The 21,468-nt window shown below is 47.8% G+C and overlaps 1 protein-coding gene across 5 annotated transcripts in view; it reads right to left on the bottom strand.

The window, feature by feature from the left end:
- The window catches only part of COL27A1 (collagen type XXVII alpha 1 chain), a 127,492-nt gene that overhangs the window by 44,317 nt on the left and 61,707 nt on the right, over positions 1 to 21,468 (bottom strand). For all 5 annotated transcript variants that reach the window (XM_025141346.3, XM_025141347.3, XM_040649277.2 and 2 more), the window contains 12 exons: positions 18,387 to 18,440; positions 18,060 to 18,113; positions 17,883 to 17,936; positions 16,172 to 16,225; positions 15,808 to 15,861; positions 13,918 to 13,962; positions 12,923 to 12,976; positions 11,479 to 11,523; positions 5,822 to 5,875; positions 3,294 to 3,347; positions 2,153 to 2,206; positions 79 to 132 (listed from right to left, as the gene is read on the bottom strand). In XM_025141346.3, coding sequence (XP_024997114.2) covers positions 79 to 132; positions 2,153 to 2,206; positions 3,294 to 3,347; positions 5,822 to 5,875; positions 11,479 to 11,523; positions 12,923 to 12,976; positions 13,918 to 13,962; positions 15,808 to 15,861; positions 16,172 to 16,225; positions 17,883 to 17,936; positions 18,060 to 18,113; positions 18,387 to 18,440 — 630 coding nt within the window. The remainder of the gene's footprint in view (positions 1 to 78; positions 133 to 2,152; positions 2,207 to 3,293; positions 3,348 to 5,821; positions 5,876 to 11,478; positions 11,524 to 12,922; positions 12,977 to 13,917; positions 13,963 to 15,807; positions 15,862 to 16,171; positions 16,226 to 17,882; positions 17,937 to 18,059; positions 18,114 to 18,386; positions 18,441 to 21,468) is intronic.

Here is a 21,468-nt window from a genome sequence, read left to right as displayed (position 1 = left end):
ATGTCTTTCTTGCCTTTCTTGGTTCCCCTCCCAAAGGCTGGAAGAGAACAGGCATTACAGCCTGCAGGGAGCACTTACCCGGCGGCCTTTCACCCCTCTGATCCCTGGTGCACCGCGGGCTCCTGCCGGACCCTGCAGGGAGAGGGAGCACAGTGAGGATGTGGGAGGTGAGCAGGTGATACCCCATGTCCCCCCATCAGCCACAGAGCCCCTACCAGCAGGTGGGCTCCTGAGCTCCTGTCAACCCACAGCCACATCTCCTTGGCTGCAAACAGTCTTTTTCCAAACTCACTGATTGTCTCTTGGTTATCAACGTTTAGGCCAAGCTTTCTGGCTCAGGTCTGTATGCTTGAGCTGTCTGTGTAAGTGGTATGATTTGAGCATCCAGTTGAGCATCCAGAATTCCCTCCACAAGTATTAAAAGCAGCTGTTGCGCCATGTCGGCACAAAACATAATAATAACCAGGACGTTTTCTTCTCTTATCCAAATACAAAATCAGACACCTCATCTTAGGTGTCCAAGTTTGCCTTCTTCAGCCAATCTCTGATTTTATTTTTGAGCAATTGTTGCCCCGTGAATGCTGCACAAATATCCGTGCTGGCAGGCGGATGCTGCTTTCATTCAGACTATTGGTGTCCCTCTTGGGTTTTCTTTGTTCTCTCTTGATTCATTGAGTACATATGGGAAATACAGAAGAAAATGTGAGAGCTTTCTTCGGTTACAGTGTGTATCAGATTCAGATACGAGGGATGTGTTCAATTAATGGGACTTATGTCTACATTACAACTTTAAAAACCTGTATTTGAATTCGGTGCCTTTCTGCTCTCAGAAAAGAAAGCCTCAGAACGATACGCTCTTACTCTCTCAAAAATTCCACATCAAGTTTGCTATTTATATATTAATAGTTTCTGCCAACCGTCAACCCTGAGAGCTCCACCAAGGACCAGAACAGAGCTGGGCTGTGATTTCCCAAATGCTTGTACCACTGCTGCTCATAAAGATCTTACTTTTGGAGCTGAGTTATTCTGCATGGCATGCACGTCCAGAACACAAACACCGTGTTGTTCGCACTCAAAATGGAAAGGTTGGTTTATGGCAACTCTACTTCTAATCTCAGTTAATCTCCCTTTGGCTGGTGAGGTCAGTAGTGAGTGGCACAGGCAAGCAGTAGATGTGTCAGATGCCTGCTTTATAGAGATTTTTATGATAAACACATACTGAAATGAAATTCTTTGTTGGTATTTGGAATACCTTACTGAAAGTCTTGGGCTATCCCAAATAGCTTATTAAAAGATTAATTGAGATGGCAAAATTCAGAGGGCAGCAATTAGATACCATGCTGGGAATGTGAAGAAAGTACTATAGAAGATGAGTAACCTTTAGTTACCTTCGTGTATATACATCATCTTCAAAACCACAAACTAACACAAAAAGTATACCATGATGGTGAGCAGGAAGGGGGAAAAGGAACTCAGAACCCTCAGTGAGCTGCAATCAAGGGCAGTCTCCTACCATTGACTACACCTTTGCTTCCCATTCACCCTCTGTTGAGTTAATCAGGCTCAGTGGATAGCTCCCTCTCGAGGAGCATAACAGCTGAGGACAAATAACAACAACATGCCACAGGTCTGGCTGAAGAAGCAAATAATGAAGGGTTGTTTGGTGGAGAAACAGGAAGAAACAGCTGCAGTTAATAAGAGCAGGGATTTAATATTAGTGGATTATTTGATTTGCTGGCTTTGCGGGGAAGTTTGACTTATTGAATTATGACTTTTTAAAATGCAGCCTTGGGGGAAACATTTTGCTTGGATGAACCTGTTGGTCATTTGCCTGCAGGAGAACAGGGCTCTGAAGGAAGTGGAAGGACCGCTGTCGCTGGTGGGCACTGAGCATCCCCATGCTCCTGCACTGGGCAGAGCTGCCATGAGGCTGAAGGCCAAACCTTTAGCACTCGCCACTCCACTCTTGTAATCTTCCTCCCGATTCACCACAATGTGGGAATTCACATGCTGAGCAAAATAGGTTCATAAACCGTCCCTCAAACTCGAATCAGCTGAGACACAGTTGTGTGACTCAACACATGAACGCCTAGGATACAGGATGCTGACTGCTGGTATGCACTGTTACAGGGATGATAAAAGCTTTACTTACTGCTGGTCCGGGGATGCCGGGAAAACCCACTGCTCCTGGTATCCCAGGGTGCCCCTGCAAGGGAAGGAAGAACATCTGGTGTGAGTCTCTGGAATCTGCCCAGCCCTTTCCACCTCCAAGTGAGAAGACAGAAAATGAGGCACTGCTGCTGCTTGCAGGTCAGGCAGGGCTGTTATTTGCTGGGGTAAAAGAGCTTATGGGCAGATGGCACAGGCCAGGCTGTCAGCCCAGCCCTGGCTTTGCTAGCAACTAAAGCAGCTAGGTTTTCTGAACAACACAGAACACAGTAGGCTGAATTACTGTGATAATTTGTCTTTGGATCCTGCACTATGGTACACAGGGGATGCATGTCGAGAGTGAGACAGGATCTCATCAAGGTCCCCTCCTAAGCAAGCATCCCCGAGGAGAAGTGCAAACAGCACAGTAAAGCAGCATGGTGTGCTGCCTGAGCAGCTCCACATCTCCACATCTCCAGCTACCTCTGACAACACAGTGGGGTGTGAACAACAGGGGTTTGGAAATCCCTGCTCCCGAACCCAACTGTTCAGAAGCCAGGATGCTTGGGAAAAGGTCATCATGGAATCACAGAATCCTCAAGGTTGGAAAAGATCTCTAGGATCAAGCCTATCCATCAAACCCACCCCACCATGTCCACTAACACATCCCTCAGTGCTAACACCACCTTCAGAGGTGTTCCAGAACCACATCTCTGTGGGTCTGGAACACCTGCAGGGATGGTGTACCCACCACTCCCCAACAGTCTGTGCCAGTGCAGCACCACTCTTTCTGCAAAGAAATTTCCCTAATATCCAATCTGAATGCCCCCTGGCACAACTTGAGGCCTGCAGGTAATCCTTCAGGTGCCACAGCTCGAGCTTCCTAGTTGTCTCTATTTGATACAACTGGTTCTTAGCAGCAGAGATGCAGAACACACATAGAAACCCAACGTTTCTCTGCAGGAGTGACTAAGGCTGGGGAGTGGTGATACCTCAATAAACAATCAAATGGCATCCCCATCCTGCAGAGACAGGAAGGATTTCAGCTATTCTCATGCAAACCCAAAGACCAGGATCCTTCATCCTTCCCTAGGACAGAGGGAGAGGCAGCAGCGAGAGCGAGAGAATGCAGACTTACTCCTTACCATCGACCCCTTGACTCCAGGAGGGCCTGGGGGTCCCACTGAGCCACGGTCACCCTGGGAGAGACAAAGGTTTGAGAGGGAAAGTGAGCAATTGTGATCTACACATCATGATCTACAGCAGTGATATAACTGAAAGATCCCCACATTGCAGTCTGTGCTACCAGATTTCTACCAGGAAAGGCTTTTGGCACAGAACACAAGTCATCCTCTTTCAGGTATCCATCTCATCAGAGTAGGTAATGGACAACAAGTGTGAGCTGACCTTCTGTATCCCAAGAGATGTGTCTTCAAACATTGAGGGATAAGAATTGAGCAGATAAACCCACTCTCAAGTCCCTACAGTGCTGGGGCTGGATCCCACCCACGGCACCACACGTCCTACAGAGGAGAGCTGTGGACATGAGGGCTGAGACAAAATGCAAAGAAACTGCCCGGTATGGGTGGCTGTGCTTTCAGGAGACTGCAGGCATTTCTGGGGGACGCTGTGGCTCACACTGAGACCACAGCACAAACAACAGCCATTTACAGACCTGCATTTTTGGGGATACGGAGCCAGATGAAGGTACCAGCCCTTTTAAAACAAGCCAACATTTGGCATTAAAATAAATAACATACCCCACCCCACCTGCAGAATGTGTCACTTCTCCAAGCACACCCTTGGCCAAGGATGGGGGATGAGACACAAGGCTCTGTGAGCATCACCATGACCACTGGTGCATGGCTCCGGCCATGGGGTCTCAACTGCTTCTTTTTTGGGGACAGCAGCAATTCCCACCATGGCTGCCCCCACAGCCCTGGCAAAGCACAGGGAATTAGGTGTGTAACGCCTGTGTGCTCGGGGGGATGAGAAAGGAGGAGTCAGCAAACGCTGCCAAGAAGTTTACGCCCAAATTCTGACCTACCTTCCAGCAGTTATACTGTAAGGGGAAATATTTTCTGGGCTCTAAGCATCTTATTAAAAACAAGCTCCAGAGTGTGTGTTGTCACCAGTTGGCCCTTGTAAACCAATGCACATTTTTTTTTCCTGTGAATGTATGGGTTTTATTAAGTATGTATTAACTGTATTGTTCTCTTTGATAATCTTTGGATCCTTCTGGCTTCAGTCTTAAGTTTTGCAGCTCTCAGGGTAGAGATTGCTGACTCAGCTCTGTCTAACGAAAGCACATTTCCCACTTCATTTAGCTCGCAGCAACATAGTAAGCTGCAGGACGCTATGCCAACTGGAGGCCTGGTTGAGGTTTTGATTTGATGATAGCTATTTTTGTCATCCCTAAGTTTGTGTTGGTAGAGAAAGAGAAGTCTGATAGAAATTGCAGCTGTGCTGAGGATCTCCTAGGGCAGATTTTCAAAGGGTTTGCCTTGACACCAATGTAACACGGCCATGTACAGAGTCAATCTGTAGCAGGAGGATAGCTCACGTGGTCATTGGCATAGGAGTCAGTAGGGCCAGATGGGAATTTACTTCCCACATCTCCTGCATGGCAGACTCCTCATTCCTCACTTAATTCAGGGCAGCAGATACAGCTCTCAGTCACTGTCAGACAGCGACTCAGATGCTCCACAGCTTGATTCCTGTTTTCCTTCTGTAAAACACAGCTCACACCACATCCTTCCTTTTACTCCTCGCATGCTTTGATGCTTTGGACTGAGCCTGCTTCTGCTACTGCCCCGACACAGCAGCGAGAGCACAGGGCTCCCAGAGCTTCTCTAGGCAGCAATGAAATGCACCTACAGCAAACACAGCGTAATGTCACAGAGGTGTGACATCATTACCCAGAGGACAGCGCTTGGAGGGATGGAAGAGAGGGAGAGCTGAGGTGTGGAATGCATCATTTTGCACTCTAATGGAAAACATGAATTAGTGGGCATTTACTTCTTTTTTATAGAAAATAAAGTCATTTTTCCTCCTGGAAGAAGCAGGTATCAGTACTGCACAGCAGAGGGCACCAGCCCTGAGCAGCGTGCCCAATGCAACAGCCGTGCAGGCAGACAGCATGGGACTGGTTAAATGAAAAGGGGAGGGGGTTTGGAGCAGCCTTTGCTTGGGCATGTGTCTGCACTCTCATTTTGTCTCTGAGAATTTGGTGAGCCCCCCTGTTGAGCACAGGCTCAGCCCTGGTTTTGTGCACCCCTAATAACAAGGCAGCAAGCACATCTCTGCACACATCTGCAACCTGGTCTCCTTGGACTCGTCCCTTGACCAGGAACCAGGGCTGATGGTTCCTTTTATTCAGTTCCTTCATTCCCAGAAAAAAAGGCAGAACTGACTGTCAGACACAAGATTTCTGGCAGATTATGAATGAACAAAACTTAAAAGAATTGGTGTTTTCAGAGAATGTTTGACAGCCTCTCCTTGGAGGGTAAATGCACGCTAATTAGCCTGGCCCAAGACTAGCTCAGACACCCTGGACATGCTGCATTCCCAGCTGGGTGTTGCACAGACAATTAAACCTCTTCAATACTCCCCCATCCCAGTCTCCCTCATCCTGCAAAAGTCAAAGCAACTGATTCATTGCCAGCCATCTTACCTTTTCTCCCACTATTCCAGGCTCCCCTACTGGACCAATGAATCCCATTAGACCCTGAGGAATGAGAAAAGCACAATTAATTCTCGGTTCTACTTGCCGGAAAGTAAACAATTTCTGTGGTCTGTCTTGTTGGTTGAGGCAGTCTAGCATCCCCTGTGTGCTGCTCAGCAATTCCCAGTGGCTACCAGAGCAGACAGGGTGCTCCGGGCCATAGGAACACTGAACTCCACAGCTGGTTTTGCTTTGGACCAGCTGGAACGGCAGCACTGGGATCTGCGAGAGCCACAGCGCACACTATAGGGGATGAGTTCAGCACATTTCCTAGAGAGGCCGAGCTCATAGCGTGGCTTTGTTTTGCACGCATTTCCCTAAATGTCAGCACAGCTTCCCCAAGAGCATCGATAGCGGGAGCTCCCGGGTTGCACACACTGGGAGTCACCATTATTTTCACTGCTGCACTGGCTAGATTTCCTCTGGGTTAATTGGACCTTTGTGCAAACTCATTTCGCCTTGGATAGTGTCACGTTATTGGGATGTTGGCAGGAAATAAAGGTCTGAGGGGTCAGCAGGGCAGCAGGTCTGTCCCACTACTCACAGACTATCTTGGGAAAACAACCCCAAAAAAAGGCTAAACAGGATTAGTCAGCATTTAGCTGCATTTGGGATAATGAAGAAAACACAGACGTGCTGTTAAATAGGGAGATGGAAACACGCCATTTCAAGTTCAGGTTCTGGAGCATTGATGTACAGCATCCTTCCTACCAACTTAGCGGGTTTCTGGCTCTGGAGATGCAACGGATTGTCTTCTGTGCCACCGCCAGCTCTCACTATGCAGTCCTCATGATTTTGTCCCCAGTCTCAGCAAGAGTCGTTGGGAGACAGGTATCTCTAGGTAGTTATAATCCAGTGAGTCTGTAATGGAGGGGATCCGTCTGCTGAAACACCTCACAACCTGCCCAGGGCTGGCAGGGTGGTATCAGTTCAGCTGTGTCCCGGCTTGTTCAGTCCTAGGAGGCAGCCTGAGTGCTGCTGGGAGGTGGCTGCTGAGCAAGGCATGGACCGGATGGATTCGCCATTGGTATTGCCTGGATGAGAACTCCAAACGCCAAGGGACTTCATGCGTTAATGTTCTTCAAACAGTAAAATTAAATGCCATCCTTTGAGCATCGCTGAAGACGGGAGCTCCTCATTGAGGCACTGATGGGCTCAGCAGAAGCAGCAGGAGCTGCAGAGCCCTCATCGTGCTCATGGGAGCAATGTCCAGGTGTGGAGTGTTTGGAAAAACTCAGGAGAGCTCAGAGCCTGGAGTGAGATGCTTGTGCGAGAACTTCATCCAGGGGCGATGTCCTAGGTACCTGCCATGCCACTGTGCCACCATGGAAATATCAGTTAACCACGGAAAGATAGCCACTACAAGGACAGCTTTGCCATCCCAGTGTCACCAACCCTTCCAACATCCGCACAGGCAGGACAGTGCAGGCCCAATGCGGGAACCACTGGGACCAAAGGCAAATGCTCAGCATCTGCATAAGCAAGGTTGCCACTGGGTGGCATTGCTGAAGGCTGCTGAATCAATTACCCATCCAATTAGGCACAAGTGTACACACTTAGCTGATAACTGCTGCAGGTCACTGAAGTTTTCCAGTAGCCTGAGGCCACAGAGAAGGCAAATGCTATGGCAGAATGGCAAAGCAATGAGATGAGGCAAGGAAATGTCTGCTGAACAAGAAGATGATAGATAAAAAGAATGAGTCAATCTGTTCCTTCATTTCCAGTTTCTCAAAAACCTGCAGAATCCCTCTCCCTGGGTAGATAACTCAGGGTTTCTTCAGTAACCTTCAGAAGAATGGGGACTCCCTGCTCTTGCAGCAAGTGTTGTTACCATTCAGAACGATACTGAGCGGGGACCCTGCAATGCAGATGGGCTTCCAGCACAGGAGCTCTGCAGTGTTTGCAGCCAATGCTGTCTGCTCTGGGCTACATCAAGTGCTGTGTCTGCAGGCAGCCAGAACACCAAATGGACATGCCAAGGTAAGTTACTGGAAGTACCTGAAACAACCGGGGGAGATCGGGTAATGACGTTCTTCACCAGCCAAAATGGTAGACGCAAAGGGAGCACAAGCAGCAGAATATTTAGCTATAAGAACCAGAAGAATCACTGGTGGCCAACATTAAACTAAAGCATACGTGAACAGTGGACGTTACACTAAAATGGCTGCAGTGTAATGTATTTTCCCAGGTTCCTGGGCTGGAAAGAAGCCCTGCGCCACACACAGCTCCAGGCAGTGCGTGTAACGGTGCACGTGAAGTCCCAGCAGCGGTGGCTGCGCAGCACACAGGCAAGAATGTAAAACATTTATATGAGACGGAGGGTTCAGCATATCGCTGTGGTTCCGGCTGCATGCCCCAGCCAAGGGCACGGAGGAAAAGGGATGGAGATTGTTAAAACATTGCTTGGGGCTTTGGGGGATGGAAAGGGGCAAACCGGTGGGCTGCAATTCCTAACTCCTGTCTGGTTTTCCCCATTTATTCTCCAGCGCTGTCATAATTAAGCCCCCCCCTCCCCGCCCCCTTGCTCTCATCAACAGAGAGTAAGTCGGCACTGAAGCCCTGCACAAATCATTGCCCATTTGAGAGAAAGGACGGAACGGCAGCGCAGCATGAGTGGGGTCTCCCGGGGACGGCACCGCCAGTCGCTCCCAGCAGGATCCGATCGTGGCCTTTCTGTTTTACTGGTTCGCCAGAACTCAAAACAAAACAAAGCAGGGACAAAGGGCGGGAGGGAGTAAATGTACAATCCTCCCATTCAGATGAAAGAAAGGGAAAGTAAAACAGTAAATATTGCATTTAAGGGAGGACGCTCTGACCCGCATAGAGAAGCCACGCGGTTTAACCCTCTGCATGCTGGAGCTCGGCCATAACGCGGGGCAGCGCTGTGCTCCACTCTGGGATGTGGGTGAAGGAAACATGTGCCCTTGAGCACCTATAAATCACCTGGGGATCCCAGAGAGGGCTGCAGTTTGGAAAGATGTTGGAGGGAAAGGTGCATGCATTGGGAAGGCACTGCTCCAAGAGGTGCAGTTCTCTGCTCTGTGACCCATTCACCCCTACCTCTGTGTGTTGGATCCCACCTGCAGAACTGATGCACCTCCCTCCTTTGTGAGAGCACTGCGAGGAAAATGCGTTTCAGAGAGAAGTGATGGTGCTTGTTTCCTTTGACAAGTTATTTCAGAGTAACATTGGCTATTGGGGTAATATGCTGCCTCCAAGGAAGAGGTACCCCACGGGACTGCTGTTGACTGCCCTTCTCAGAGGGGTGTGATGGGGACGTGGCCATGACATTGCCATGCAAGCTTCTGTTATAGGAGCAAGGACTCCAAAAGCTGTTCTGCCATGACAAAACCTCATTCCCATGAAGCAGGTGGGTCATCCTTAGCCTTTTTCAGCTGTCACAAATCTCCGCTGATATTTTCAGCCTCTAGCACAGAGCTGGTGAGTTCATAGGCTGGTGGTACCCTTCCTCAGTGTGCCATCTCAAGTGAGATTGACCTGCTTGGCGTTCCAAGCTCTGGGAGGGCAGACTGATGGTTCTTCATCCGGTTATTCTGTCTCCATATGCTGGCAAGGAAGAGTTAAATCACACATTTTCAGCGTGCAGGAGAACTCAGCAGATGGAGTCCCTCCAGCATCTGAAGGCAACAAGCATCTTATGAATGCGATTCCCAAGTCAGTGTCCTTGCAATGGGAAAACAACGTACCAGAGACTGCCCTGTGGCTTAAATACTCCTCTTCTTAAACAGAGCTCAACCACCACTGGAAGCCTTACAGGAATTCCTATGTTTGCCCAAACAGGTGTCCACGCAAAGAGAAGAGACCTCCAGTGGGATGGATGGCAGATCTTTCCGCATGCTGCCCTGCTAAGCATTTCCAGCCAGATGGGACTGCAGGGAGGTCTGTGCAGCAAGTCTGGAGCATCTGAGCACCAAGATCTCCAAGGAGAAAACAGGGATAAGCTGAAGGTTTCAGCACCAAGTGACCTTGTTAGCTCAACTCTCAGAGCTCTGCAAAAACCAGCCCTGCCTCACCACCAAACACCGGAGCTCAGGTGGAGGAAGGAATGAGAAGGCAACACTCCAGCACTGTCCAGCAAAGGTGTGATGGGAAGGGAGGTTATTTCTCACTAATCTGGCATGACATTTTTGTTCTAATGACTTAACTGGTATGGAAATGGAAATTCTTTCTGGGTGATATTTCTAGACAGAGACTAATTGACTAAGAATAAAACAGGCAGCTTTCATACCACCATGCTGGTCTCAGTGTCAGCGGAGGCCAGCTGTGTTTTCTTTTCAGTGAACAGTGCCTACAGTTTCCATCCAAGGTCAGTCCTGAGGGACGTTAAAGCATAACAATCCCAACGATGGCTTGTCTTTCAACATCTTGTTCAAGTTCTCAAAGCACTTCTAAACATTCATTTTTAACTGTGATACAATAGGTGCCTCCTGAGAACAGGAGGTGTCACAGTAAGCACTGCCAGAGCCAGGTGTTTCTTGCCAGAAGTTCTTCTCTCACTGGGCCCTGGACCTGACAGCAGCTCTGTGTTTTGTCTTCCACAGGAGGGGAAGCAGGCATGGAGCAGAGGAAGGCACTGCCCAAGACAAGGTGCTAAAGCTGCACACAGCACTTGGGCCCCAACTTCAGGTGTGAGGAGCATCTTTGTTTTTCCAGTTGTTGCTCTTCATGGAGTAAATTATTAACCAGAATATAGAAGCGGTGCTAACTTCCAGACAGAAACGATCATCCTTGACTTATACTGAAGCTTTGGTACTGAAAAGTGTAGGATCCACCGTGGCTTGTTGGACGTGCTTGGTCAGAGACCCATGCATGAGCAACCCCCAAGCTGCTGGATCCAGGGGAAGCAGACAAGTTAAACCCAACCGAAGTCACTGACCATAGGCAGGGAAAGCGCTGTGCTGAGCAGTACCACCATCCTTGCCAGGGCCAGCTGCTGCCTCCAGCACGGTGCGGTCATGTAGGAATGCAGAGAACACGTCGGAGGCTCCGTGGCTGCAATTTCAGGGATGGCGGTGGACAACTTGGTTGGTTTCAATCACAGAGACATGGGATGATTGTTTCTTTTTCCTTGATGCCTGTGGTTACCCTGAAGCCTACAGGGATGATGAATGTCCCCTGGTAACCCAGCAGAACGTTCTCTCTTGCGGTACAATGAAATGCAGCTCAGTGCCTCTCTTACCCAGCACTGCCTCATCTGAAAGCAGTACAGCACCTCAGAGCAGAGATGCTTCAAACCTATATAAGCAAAGCTGGGAATTTCCCTTTTGGGAATAAGAGGAATAGGCAGAAATCCATAATCCCGTCAATTTCCACGGCTTCATCTTTAGAAGCACAGCCATTCCTATGCACTACACCGAACCATGACTTTACCAGACCGCCTATGGGAAAACATAGACCCCATGGCCACTGTCAGTGCTGTTCACTAAGAGCTTCAGCCTCACTACATGACATGTTTCCCACAGCACATCTAGAGCACCAGGACCACACCCAGGTTGAGGTAGACAGAAACCCATGGCCTCCATCCTCTGCTTGCACTCTGGTGAACACGGGAGATCATCAAATAGACATGAAAACAAGGAGTTTACCTGCTCACCAACTTTCCCCGGCCGGCCGTGGTTTCCTGGCTCGCCCTGTGTCACAAGGAGAGAGGAGGGACATGGTTACTCAGTGCTCCCAGTCAGCCCCTCAGTACAGTGTGATTCTGTGAGCAAGAAGCTACATCTTGCAAAACTCCCTTAGCTTTCAAGGATCATCCAAAGCAAGAAACACAGCTGACATGAACACGGAGCAAACATTCACAGTTCTAGAGTGAGATTCCCATAAAAGCAGATGGACCCACTGTGATAAAATAACTGACACAAAGTCAAACTTGGACACTGCAACACAAGCTGCCTGCTTTCCTGTGGCACAGCCTAGTTCTGGGTGACCTATCCCCATGGTTAACAAGGTATGAGTTCTCACTGCGGATCCTCTTGAAGCTGGGGTGTGTCTACCCATACCATTTCTATCAGAACAACTGAGTAAAGCAACAGCCCAAACACATCAGCCAAGGGAAGAGAGTAGGAAAGGACCACGATTAACCCAAGGATCTGAGCAGCATCTGGTGAAAGCAAGAGTATGCAACACCGCGGGGAGGAGCAGTTCCTGGGTGACATAAGGGATGTAGGAAACCCTCCTGCTAATGGAAGGAACAAAAATAATAAAAAGCAACTAAAATATTCCCAGGCAGTGATGACCTTGCTCCGGCTCTTGCAAAATCTCAACCATAGGCACTTTACTGTCACACAGAGCATGAAAACCACAGGAACGACCCACGTGAGCTAAATCATAGCGTAGGATCAGGGAAATTCAGAGAATGAGAAAAATGAGGGATGAAGAGGAAAACAGGAGGAAGGGGAGCATTTCAGATCTGCCAAGGATATAGGGGCAGTGCTGAAAGCCAGCACCATGTCCTGGAAGGGCCATCCAGAGGCCACTCACCACTAAGCACTATTGTCTCTGGGTGATGGCAGCTGTATTTTCTCAGTAGGCAGATACTCCAGATGTGCTGCCAGACCACATTTTTGCTATTTACTGTTTGAAGAGGTTGTTTTTGTTGGGTTTTCTCTTTCCTTTCGAGTGCGGGTTTGTGGAGCGGGCTGCTCTGGGATACCTCCTGCTGCTAATTAGACAGCAGAGATAGGAATGATGTGCATTGTTTTAGAACAAAAACGTGGAGAAACAATGGAAAATAAGATTAAGTGATGGGGGGGGTGTGGGGGGGGAGACGTTAATATCAAAAGAGGAACGCTCTTATTTATAATAAAGCACATGGCTTAAAAAATGCACTACTGTACTTTTTGCTGAACATACCAAGGGAGAACTGAGACCCCAGAATTCAGTGAAAAAGACAAACCTCAGTTTCCCTTGTGCTCTCTGAACTGAATTCCCTAGGCTTGGAGAATAGTGAGGTTGAGAACAGAGGCATCCCTCTATCTGTTCTTTTTTCCACTCATTGCTTCTCTGATCATGAACAAACATGTTGCTCACCTTGGGACCGTCAGGACCAGGTCTTCCCGGAAATCCCTTCCTGCCAGGTCGACCCTGAAATACACATAAGAATAATAAATATAAAAAGTGAAATGATAACACTCTTGTAGCTTCCCTGGGTTACAGCAGTGTGCCTATAAACCCATACGACAATGTGCAGCTTGCAAGCAATGCTCCTGTGGCTCAATTCCATTGCTAAACATCGCATCAGAAACATTATGCATGGACTATAATCAACCAAGCCAAGAGCCTTCATAATGACCCTTCATACTGATCCTTTCCTCTAGCTAGGACAACACTCATGTTCTTCCAGGCACTGTCCAAACTGTATTTGTTGTGTTGCTCCAAGAAAGGAATAGAAGTGTCTACTAGAAAAGCAGGAGAAACGCAAGATAAAATACTTATTTCCTGATCCACCTAGAAGCTCTCAGCACAGCTTCCAATTTACAAGATATTTCACTATTGTGCAATGACAACTATGAACGTAATCACTATAAAACCCTGAGCTGGCAGGCTCAGAGATACGAGAATACTCTTTTTGTTTCTCCTGACTGTGTTTCTGCAATACATCACTGTGTTCTTCGTGATGTAGGTGACAAAAAGGACTCTGCTTCAGTATCTTGTCTTTTTCCTTCCTTTTTCTTTTACTCTCACTGAAAAATACCATAAATCAAAGAACCAATCAGGGCTGCTTAGAGAAATGGATCCCAGTTGAAGTGCTTTATCTAGAGAATGAACAGTAGAGGGTTTTTCAAGGTCTGAGACCTTAAACAAGTTATAGAATCAGTCTCACTCAACACCTTGTGAAAGACTTTTCCTTGACTTTCAGCCACCCTGGATCAAGAAACTGGACCAAGCTATGGACAATACAGTATCTTCTAGAAGGGCAGATGACTTCCCAAACCAGACGGTCTGAAGCTTTATGTTATTTTAACTACAATTTCATTGCAAGGTGAATGGAGTTGATAGTAATTGAATAAACCACTGAAACCTACCTCTGAACCAGGGACTCCTGGTGGTCCTAAGGGTCCTTCATCTCCCTGAGGTGAAAAGAAATTAAAATAATGAGCAAAGTAGTGACAAAGTCTGGACTCACCATGGAGTAAGAATGAAAGGTCTGCAGGATGAACAAGTGGTTAAACACAGGCTGTCTGCTCAGCTGTCACGTTTTAACAACAGAGTCCCTCTGAACCCCAGAGCAGGCAGCTCAGCATCTCTGAAGCTCATCTTTCCTCGTCTCAGAAATAAAATCTGAAGTCAAGTTCTGTCGGCAAAGGCCATCCAAAATTTGACTGAAGTCAACATCAGTTGTGTGGGCTTCTCATGGCTGGATTTAGCCCATGGGATACAGTGGACACACTCACAGAACTCTACTTCATCTGATTTGGCAGTGATATGGATGCTGCAGAGCCATCTACTCTTTTCCTTTTATTTTCCACAAAAAAAATTTCCCACAGAACCACTTGGCACCAGTGTGGAGGTTTCCCTTTTGCCTTCAAATGGGACTACACATGCTGCAGGATGGAGCTATCTCAAAATCTCACACAGCGATTGGACTCAGCTTTCTCCCTTGGCTCTACACCAACTGTGATAGAATCAGATCTACAGCTTCTAGGAGACCTTCAATTAAGCTTCACAAAAATTATCTCAAGTGTCCAAAACCAACTGCCAAGAGAGAAATTAAAAGCGCCCTTGGCAGCCTCAGCTCTCGCTGCTCTCATTTCGGTGGTCAAGCTGAGGTAATGAAGTGGCACGAGCTGGCGGGCTGAGGTTGGGACTGGAAGCCGGGCACCCAGCTCAGCGGGCTCAGACACACACCCACACTACGGCACACTTCTAAAGGTGTAACTCACAGCCTTGGCCTGGGCTAACAGCAGCACTGTGGCAGTGCACGTTCACAGTCCTTCAGCACAGCTCATGTCGAAGTCCATGTCCATGTCTTCAGTCTTACTTTTACACTCGCTAACTAGAGTAAATTGAAGGCAGCTTGGTCATGCCTGCCTGAACCTGGAATGCGAAGCTTTGATTCCCTTTGTAAATTGCCTAGAATATTTTTTTTTCCTATTTCAGTGCAAATAAATGAGCTAATTTGCATTAATTGCATTTAGAGGGCAAGCAAAAGAGTTCCCAGAAAAAGCGAGGCTGGTTACTGCTATTATACCGAGCTCCTGCCCGTGTGTTCATGGAGTGTGTTTTGCAAAATGTTTCATGACTCCAGACAAACACTGACCTGAATGAGAAGAAACCACACGGAAGCCACCACGCTATAGCCACAGAAGCTGCTATAAAGTATTTGCAGCTCCAGGACAATTAAATCAATGGCAGTCGTCCTGTTTTAATGACTGCAACTGGAAGGAAGCTTCAGGTTTTCCCAAGCTATGAGAGGTGAAAGCTGCAGGCTCAGAGCTGCTGGGGCAAACAAATCTTTGCAGAACAGCAGTTTCAGCTGATGTGCTCTTTTTACAAATCATATTGCTCCATCGAGAGAGCAGAGCCTGCAGGTCTCACAGCTGAAAGAAAACACACTTAAAAGGAGCAGAAAGCAAAAGCCAAGTCAGGGCATGCCCATGCAAAGGGGCGTGCAGGGAAAGGGGCATTAACATCCATTTGAAGCGTGTGTGGGTGTGAGGGAACAGACTGAAGAAGAAAAGGCAATGCAGTGATTCGGGTCAACAGATGTCAGCAGGGATGGGAAGCAAAGGTCTCAGGGCTGCAGCCATTGGAAGCTCCTCTGTGTGGTTCTGACTGGTGAATACAAGCATTTACTTCCAGATTCAGAGGGAATGGAGGATTTCAGATCGCAGGCGCCACTGCAGAGTGCACTGATCTTCAAAATGCAACGCTATTCTCTGAATCCCACATACTTTAGGTCTGAGGATGCTCACCTCTTGTCCAGGCAGCCCTCTGGGCCCAGGCAAACCCCGCGCTCCCGGCTTCCCCTGAGAAAAGCCGAAGGAAAAGACACTCAGAAAAACAGTAACATAAGCTCAAAAAGGGCCATTAGAAGAAGAAATGCTCTTTCACAGCCACAGGACATCATCCAATGTCAATTTTGTTACAGAAAAAAAAAAAAAACCCTTTAAAAAGAAAAGAAAACCCCACTCTTGGAGGGACCTCAACTCAAACAGCCCAACCGAGCTGGAACGCTGGCCAGAGCAACCCAGAGGGACCTGCAGGGCTTTCTGCCCTCCCCTTCCCACCCCTGTGTTTTTCCTGGCTGCCTCCCACCCCACACAGAGCTCCGCTCACCTTTGGGCCTTCGGGGCCGTTCTCTCCCGGCGGGCCGATGTCGCCTGGGAAGCCCTGAAGAAAACGAGAAACCATTGGGGCATACATTGAGGACGGCTGCAACCAGCGGCCCTTGTGAGAGCCTGAAGGAAAAGCTGAGCGCTCAGACACCGGGTCCGTGTGTGGGCCATCCCCAGGGAAGGCCGGAACACAATGGAGCAGCTATCGGCACCGCGGCCCTCCCCGCCGCTCCCTCTAGGTCCATCCTCTCAGAAAGATTTATTGCTACGAGGCCTTCCTGTCATCACGCGGCTAAAAACGGCAATTTGGGTTTTAATTAATCTTTACGAGTCAGCACATAATCTCACTGCTCCCAGAAAGGAACTGCACGCCTCGGTGACAAAGGGCGGCAGGCGGGGAATTAGGAAAGGTGCTGACACGCTCATTAGCCGGGCTGCTCCTTCCCTCTGCCGAGGACACAAAGGAATCTGTGGTTATTTCCAATAGCATCAGAGCGAGGATTGCTAAGTGGCAGCACTTGACCGAGAGCCCTTCCAGACCCAGCAAAATACCAGAGCATCGATGAAGGGAAAACAGCAGCCATCGTTCTGGAAGAGGCTCTCCAGCATTATGCGGATGTGATTTGGTTGCTTATGTGAGAGAAAGAACATGATATGCTGGGAGAAGCTGATCCCGAGCGTAAGGTATGACTGCAACAATTACTTTTGGTTAGGGCAGTAGGGGTGGTTTTCTGCTTGAAATGGGATTTTGCTGAAAAAAGCCTCCAGGATACCCATGACAAATAGAGGAAGAGGAAAGCAGGAAAACATGAGATGCAGGATGGGTCATGAACCTATTTCAGTCCTCATCACCCCACAGCCACACATTTTCCATCATACCCCAGAAGAGTGGAGTGCCCTGGGCTGGAAAGAATCACAGAATCACAAAGGTTGGAAAGATCTCCAAGATCCCCAACCCATCCCACTACACCCACTGACACGTCCCTCAGTGCCACAGTGAACACCTCCGGGACGGTGGCCCTACCCCTCCTGCTGCTGCATCACCACTCTTTGGAGAAGAAATGTTTCCTAATATCCAGCCTGAAAGAGGAGGGTAGGTGGAAAGTGTGGGCAAAAATCAAGAAATGAATGGTGTGCTCCAGAAAGCAGTTGAAGAGCAAAAAGGTCAAGAGAACACCATGGTGATGAGATAGAGCAGTGTGCATGAGGACAGACTGGGGACGAGGAGACAGCTTGGGGCTCTGTTCCAGTGCACCACTGGCTCTTCTCATGTGTTCTGGAATCTCCTTTTACTTGAATCTTCCTTCTGCAAAATGATGGGATGTTCTGCTTTGCACTGAGTATCTGCCAAGGCGTTCAAAGTGAAAGATGGGGAGAGGTGATAGATTGTGGCGGTAGGATGAGGTGAGAGGTTGAGGTGGTAGGTTGTGGTATGCTGTTTGCTGGGGGAGAGGCAAACTTTGGGGATTGATTTTTCTGAAGAGAAACTGAAAAAGCTGTTACATATGGGACTTGAAAGTAAGAAAACAGGGGAAAAAAAGGCTTTGAATAGTGACTGGAGAACAGGTGAACTGAGAGAAGGGCGCAAAATAGATAGTTTGTCCAATTTCCCAATCTGAACAAAAGAGGGGAGTTAACACATGGGCTTGCTGAAGAAAGGGTGCTGCAGAAAGTAGCAAAGGAAAGGTGGAAGAGGAGGTGGTGGGACATACCTCAGGGCCAGGTGGTCCTGGAAACCCCATCGGACCTATGTCACCAACTTTTCCCTGCAGAAATCAGAAAAAGACACAGAGAGAATTGAACTCCTGGCTGCTGGCACAGCTCTGTCCAGTTGGGTGCTGGACCTCTGGAAAGGGACACTGGGGAGCAGAGGACATTTGGTTACCTACCACAGGGCCTGGTTTCCCTCGTGCCCCAGGGACCCCAGGCAAACCGTGGCTACCCTGAAATAGAAAGAGAGAGGATTTTTCAGAAAACACAACGAAGCATCAAAAAATACCAATTTTCCCACCTCCAGTCTTATTATTATCACTTATTTTTATTATATATATTTTAAAATTATGAATAACACCAAAATTCATGAGTTGTAGCAGAGTACTCCAAATTAGTGCTATCTGAAGAGGAGGACCTTTTGGTTTGAGGAGCCAAAAAAGCTGATGGTCACACAAACTACTCAAGCAAGGAAAAAAACTGATGAAGAAAGGAAAAACAATTACCTTGTCTCCTTGGAAGCCAATATCTCCTGGAAGACCTGCTCCTCCCTGATCACCCTGGATACACACCACCAAAGAGAGTTAAAACAGACAACAGCAGTGGCCAAAATGCCCAGGTCGATGATAGATGGTGCATTGTATAGCAAAAGTCTCATCACTAGCTCCATTCAAAACTGGTGACAAACTCTAGATCATATTCACTCTAACAATAATCTTAAGCACTGCAGGCATTTCCCAACACCACTTCTGAATTGGAAAATGAAACTGTAGGGAAAGAAAAATATGAACATGCAAGCCTTGTGTTTCCATGGAAGCTGCAAGAAGAGTGGCACGTTCCTCTGGCTGACAGCAACCGTGAAGGTGGTGAAATGTTTAGATTCAGCTGAGCAGAAGACTTAGTTAAGTTTTTGAGCAATTGACCTTTTCTCTCATAAGGTTCTACAGCAAGGGGAAACAATACTCAGGAGTCCTACTGTTGGCACCAAAGATCAGTCCTCTTCCAAAAGCAAACAACTTGCTAAGAACTTGCAGTAATGCTTTAGAACCACCCCACTGCCAGTATCTAGGCTGAGATTTCCAGGACGGGTAGGCTGCTGTACTTTGGGATGGGGTCCCTAACTTCGAGCACAGCATCAGGCACAGTACCTTCTAACTGAGCTCTCTTACCCCTCTTCAGGACGTTCTAACACATTCTGACTCCCTAGGCAGAAATAAGTATCCCTGCTCCTTAGGGAAGAATCTCTGGAGACAGTAGGCTATCTTGTGTTACCCCTTCGCCTTGCTCTATGATAACCTCCAGAGGGGATACTTCCAACCTCATTTATTCAGTGATTTACTTAAGTAAAGGGTAAGTCAAGGATGGGGCAGAGAAAGGAAGATTCTACAGGGGAAGCCATAGGAGGAATGACAATAAAAACTTGGTACGCTGACACTACCCAAACAAAGTAACTGCTAAAGGAGCTCTGTCCCATGCACAGCACACGCTCTGAACTTGGCTCCCCACTAAGGGAGCAAGCCATGCAAGAACACAGAGCTGTATGGTTAAACGTACTTCACATGGAAGACATATGGACTCTGCTACAGAGCCAAAGTCTACAGAGGGATGACAGAGGAAGTCTACTTCTACTCCAGCAAAAACCACCCACGTGTTATCAAAGAGTTGAAATAATTATAACTGCTGCGGTAACTAACTGGGGATAATGAAATTGGGAATGGTTTTGACTTCAATTGGGAAGGATTTGTTGGACGCAACCCTTCCAGAAGGAAGATACTAAAAGAAGCGTGCAGATTCAACGGCGGAAACATTTCATGGCTTCATGCTAAATTAGATGCTTTGGTAAACGTTCTGAGAACATTTCACTGAACCATCTTCAAAACAACTCTTTTATATAGCAAAACTGAAACGCTCTTCTTAAAAAATGTTAAATGAATTTTAATCCTTTTTTTTTTTTCCCTTTTTTTTTTAGGCTGAAGTATTTTAATTTGAGTCAAACAACCAACATTCTGCTTCATCCAAGCTACTTTCCATCCCTTCCTTTTCTTTTGGCAAAGCATGCAAATGGAAAAAATCAGCTATTTACACAGCTCCTGTTCAGATGAACTGCAAGCATCAGAAGCAGGAGAGATGGCCAAAAGAATACTGCACGATCCAGCTCCTTTTACAGCCCTTGCATGATTTTTCTCATCTTCTCTGAATTTTCCACTTCTTTTACCTACTCCATGGCTTCAAACACCAAAATCAGCAGGCAAACAAATCTGCCAGAAAACAGCAGGAAAACTGGTTTTTTTTGTTTTTGTTTTTGTTTTTTTTTAAGTGAAATCTTTGCTCTGAAATCACAGTCCTTATCACCTCTACTGGGGATGAAAATGCAAATCTTTAATTTTCTACATGGACAGCGTGAGCCACCAAAGGACTCTGCTGGTGGGGATGGGGGAGGCACAGTCTGAAATTGCAGAGAGCACTGCCTGTGCTTCGTGTTTCACCTATAAAACAAAGGCAGCTCCAGAGATGCAGAGGCCCCTTTTAATGCAACGCTGCACACAGTGGGCTGCGAGGGGAGCGACTGACTGCAAACACGATGCGGGTTTGCTGCCTGCAAGACGCAAAGGTCTCTGTGCAAAAACCGTATATTGCTCTCGATTGGGTATTTCCCTATCTATGGCTTTCTGCTTGGCAATATGAAGGGAGCTAACAATGCAGACCTACAGGAGGCATCTTACTGAGCCATGTCTTTCACCAGCTGCACGTATCCTGATTCATAAAACTCCTTCCAATGAACCAGCAGCTGGGATTTTCCCTGCTTCCTCCACCCTTCCTCTGTCCTCATCACCTCATGTGATTTCCAAAGACCTCGCAGTTTCAGGGTTATACAATTTCATCTCTCCCTGTAAGAGCAGCCTTCTCTGACCCCTCTCCTTACCTCTGTGAAAATATATAAATGGAAACACAAGAAAGACCCATTTTGTGGTATAGCTGAAGCTGCAAAACCCACCATTAACTTATATGAAGGATGCAGGAGGGGCTGGCTAGCCCCCAGCATGCTCTGCACTTGCCTGTCTGGGTACAAAGATGTGATTTCTGCAGGAGGAGTGAGACTTTGCCCCTTATTCTAGCTCATACCTGAGCACGTGATGCATGCGTTTGGGTTAGAGGATGGCACCCTGCAAAATACTGAACAAGGTAATGTAGGAAATAATGCCTAAAATACAATGAAGAAACCCTTCCACGGCAAAGGAGAACAGCAGCAACGTTCCTGAAGGATGTAGCACTGCAGGCAGCATCTGTCCCAGCTGGGTGGAAGTGGCAGCCCCAGGACCCTGCATACCCCACCCAGCCACCCTGTGTTGCATTTGGGTTTTGAAGACTTCTGATCTGGATGCTTTTAAATGAAGGGAGTTTTCCTCCGCTACAAAAAGACAAATCTGCACAAGGCCACAAGCTTGGCCTGCGCCCAAGGCAGATGGGCTGTGCAGGGGACTGCTGACATCTAATTAAAGCTTCATCAGCACATCCACAGGAAGAGCATCCATGAGTGGTGGCCTGGGCTGTGCTCCAGGTGCCCTGAGGTGCTGGGTGCAGTGTGGG

The sequence above is a fragment of the Gallus gallus genome, chromosome 17, assembly GCF_016699485.2.
Source record: "Gallus gallus isolate bGalGal1 chromosome 17, bGalGal1.mat.broiler.GRCg7b, whole genome shotgun sequence".
NCBI classification, from domain to species: Eukaryota; Metazoa; Chordata; class Aves; order Galliformes; family Phasianidae; genus Gallus; species Gallus gallus.
Note: the sequence above shows the minus strand (reverse complement) of the source record. Positions and strands in the feature narration are given on the sequence as shown.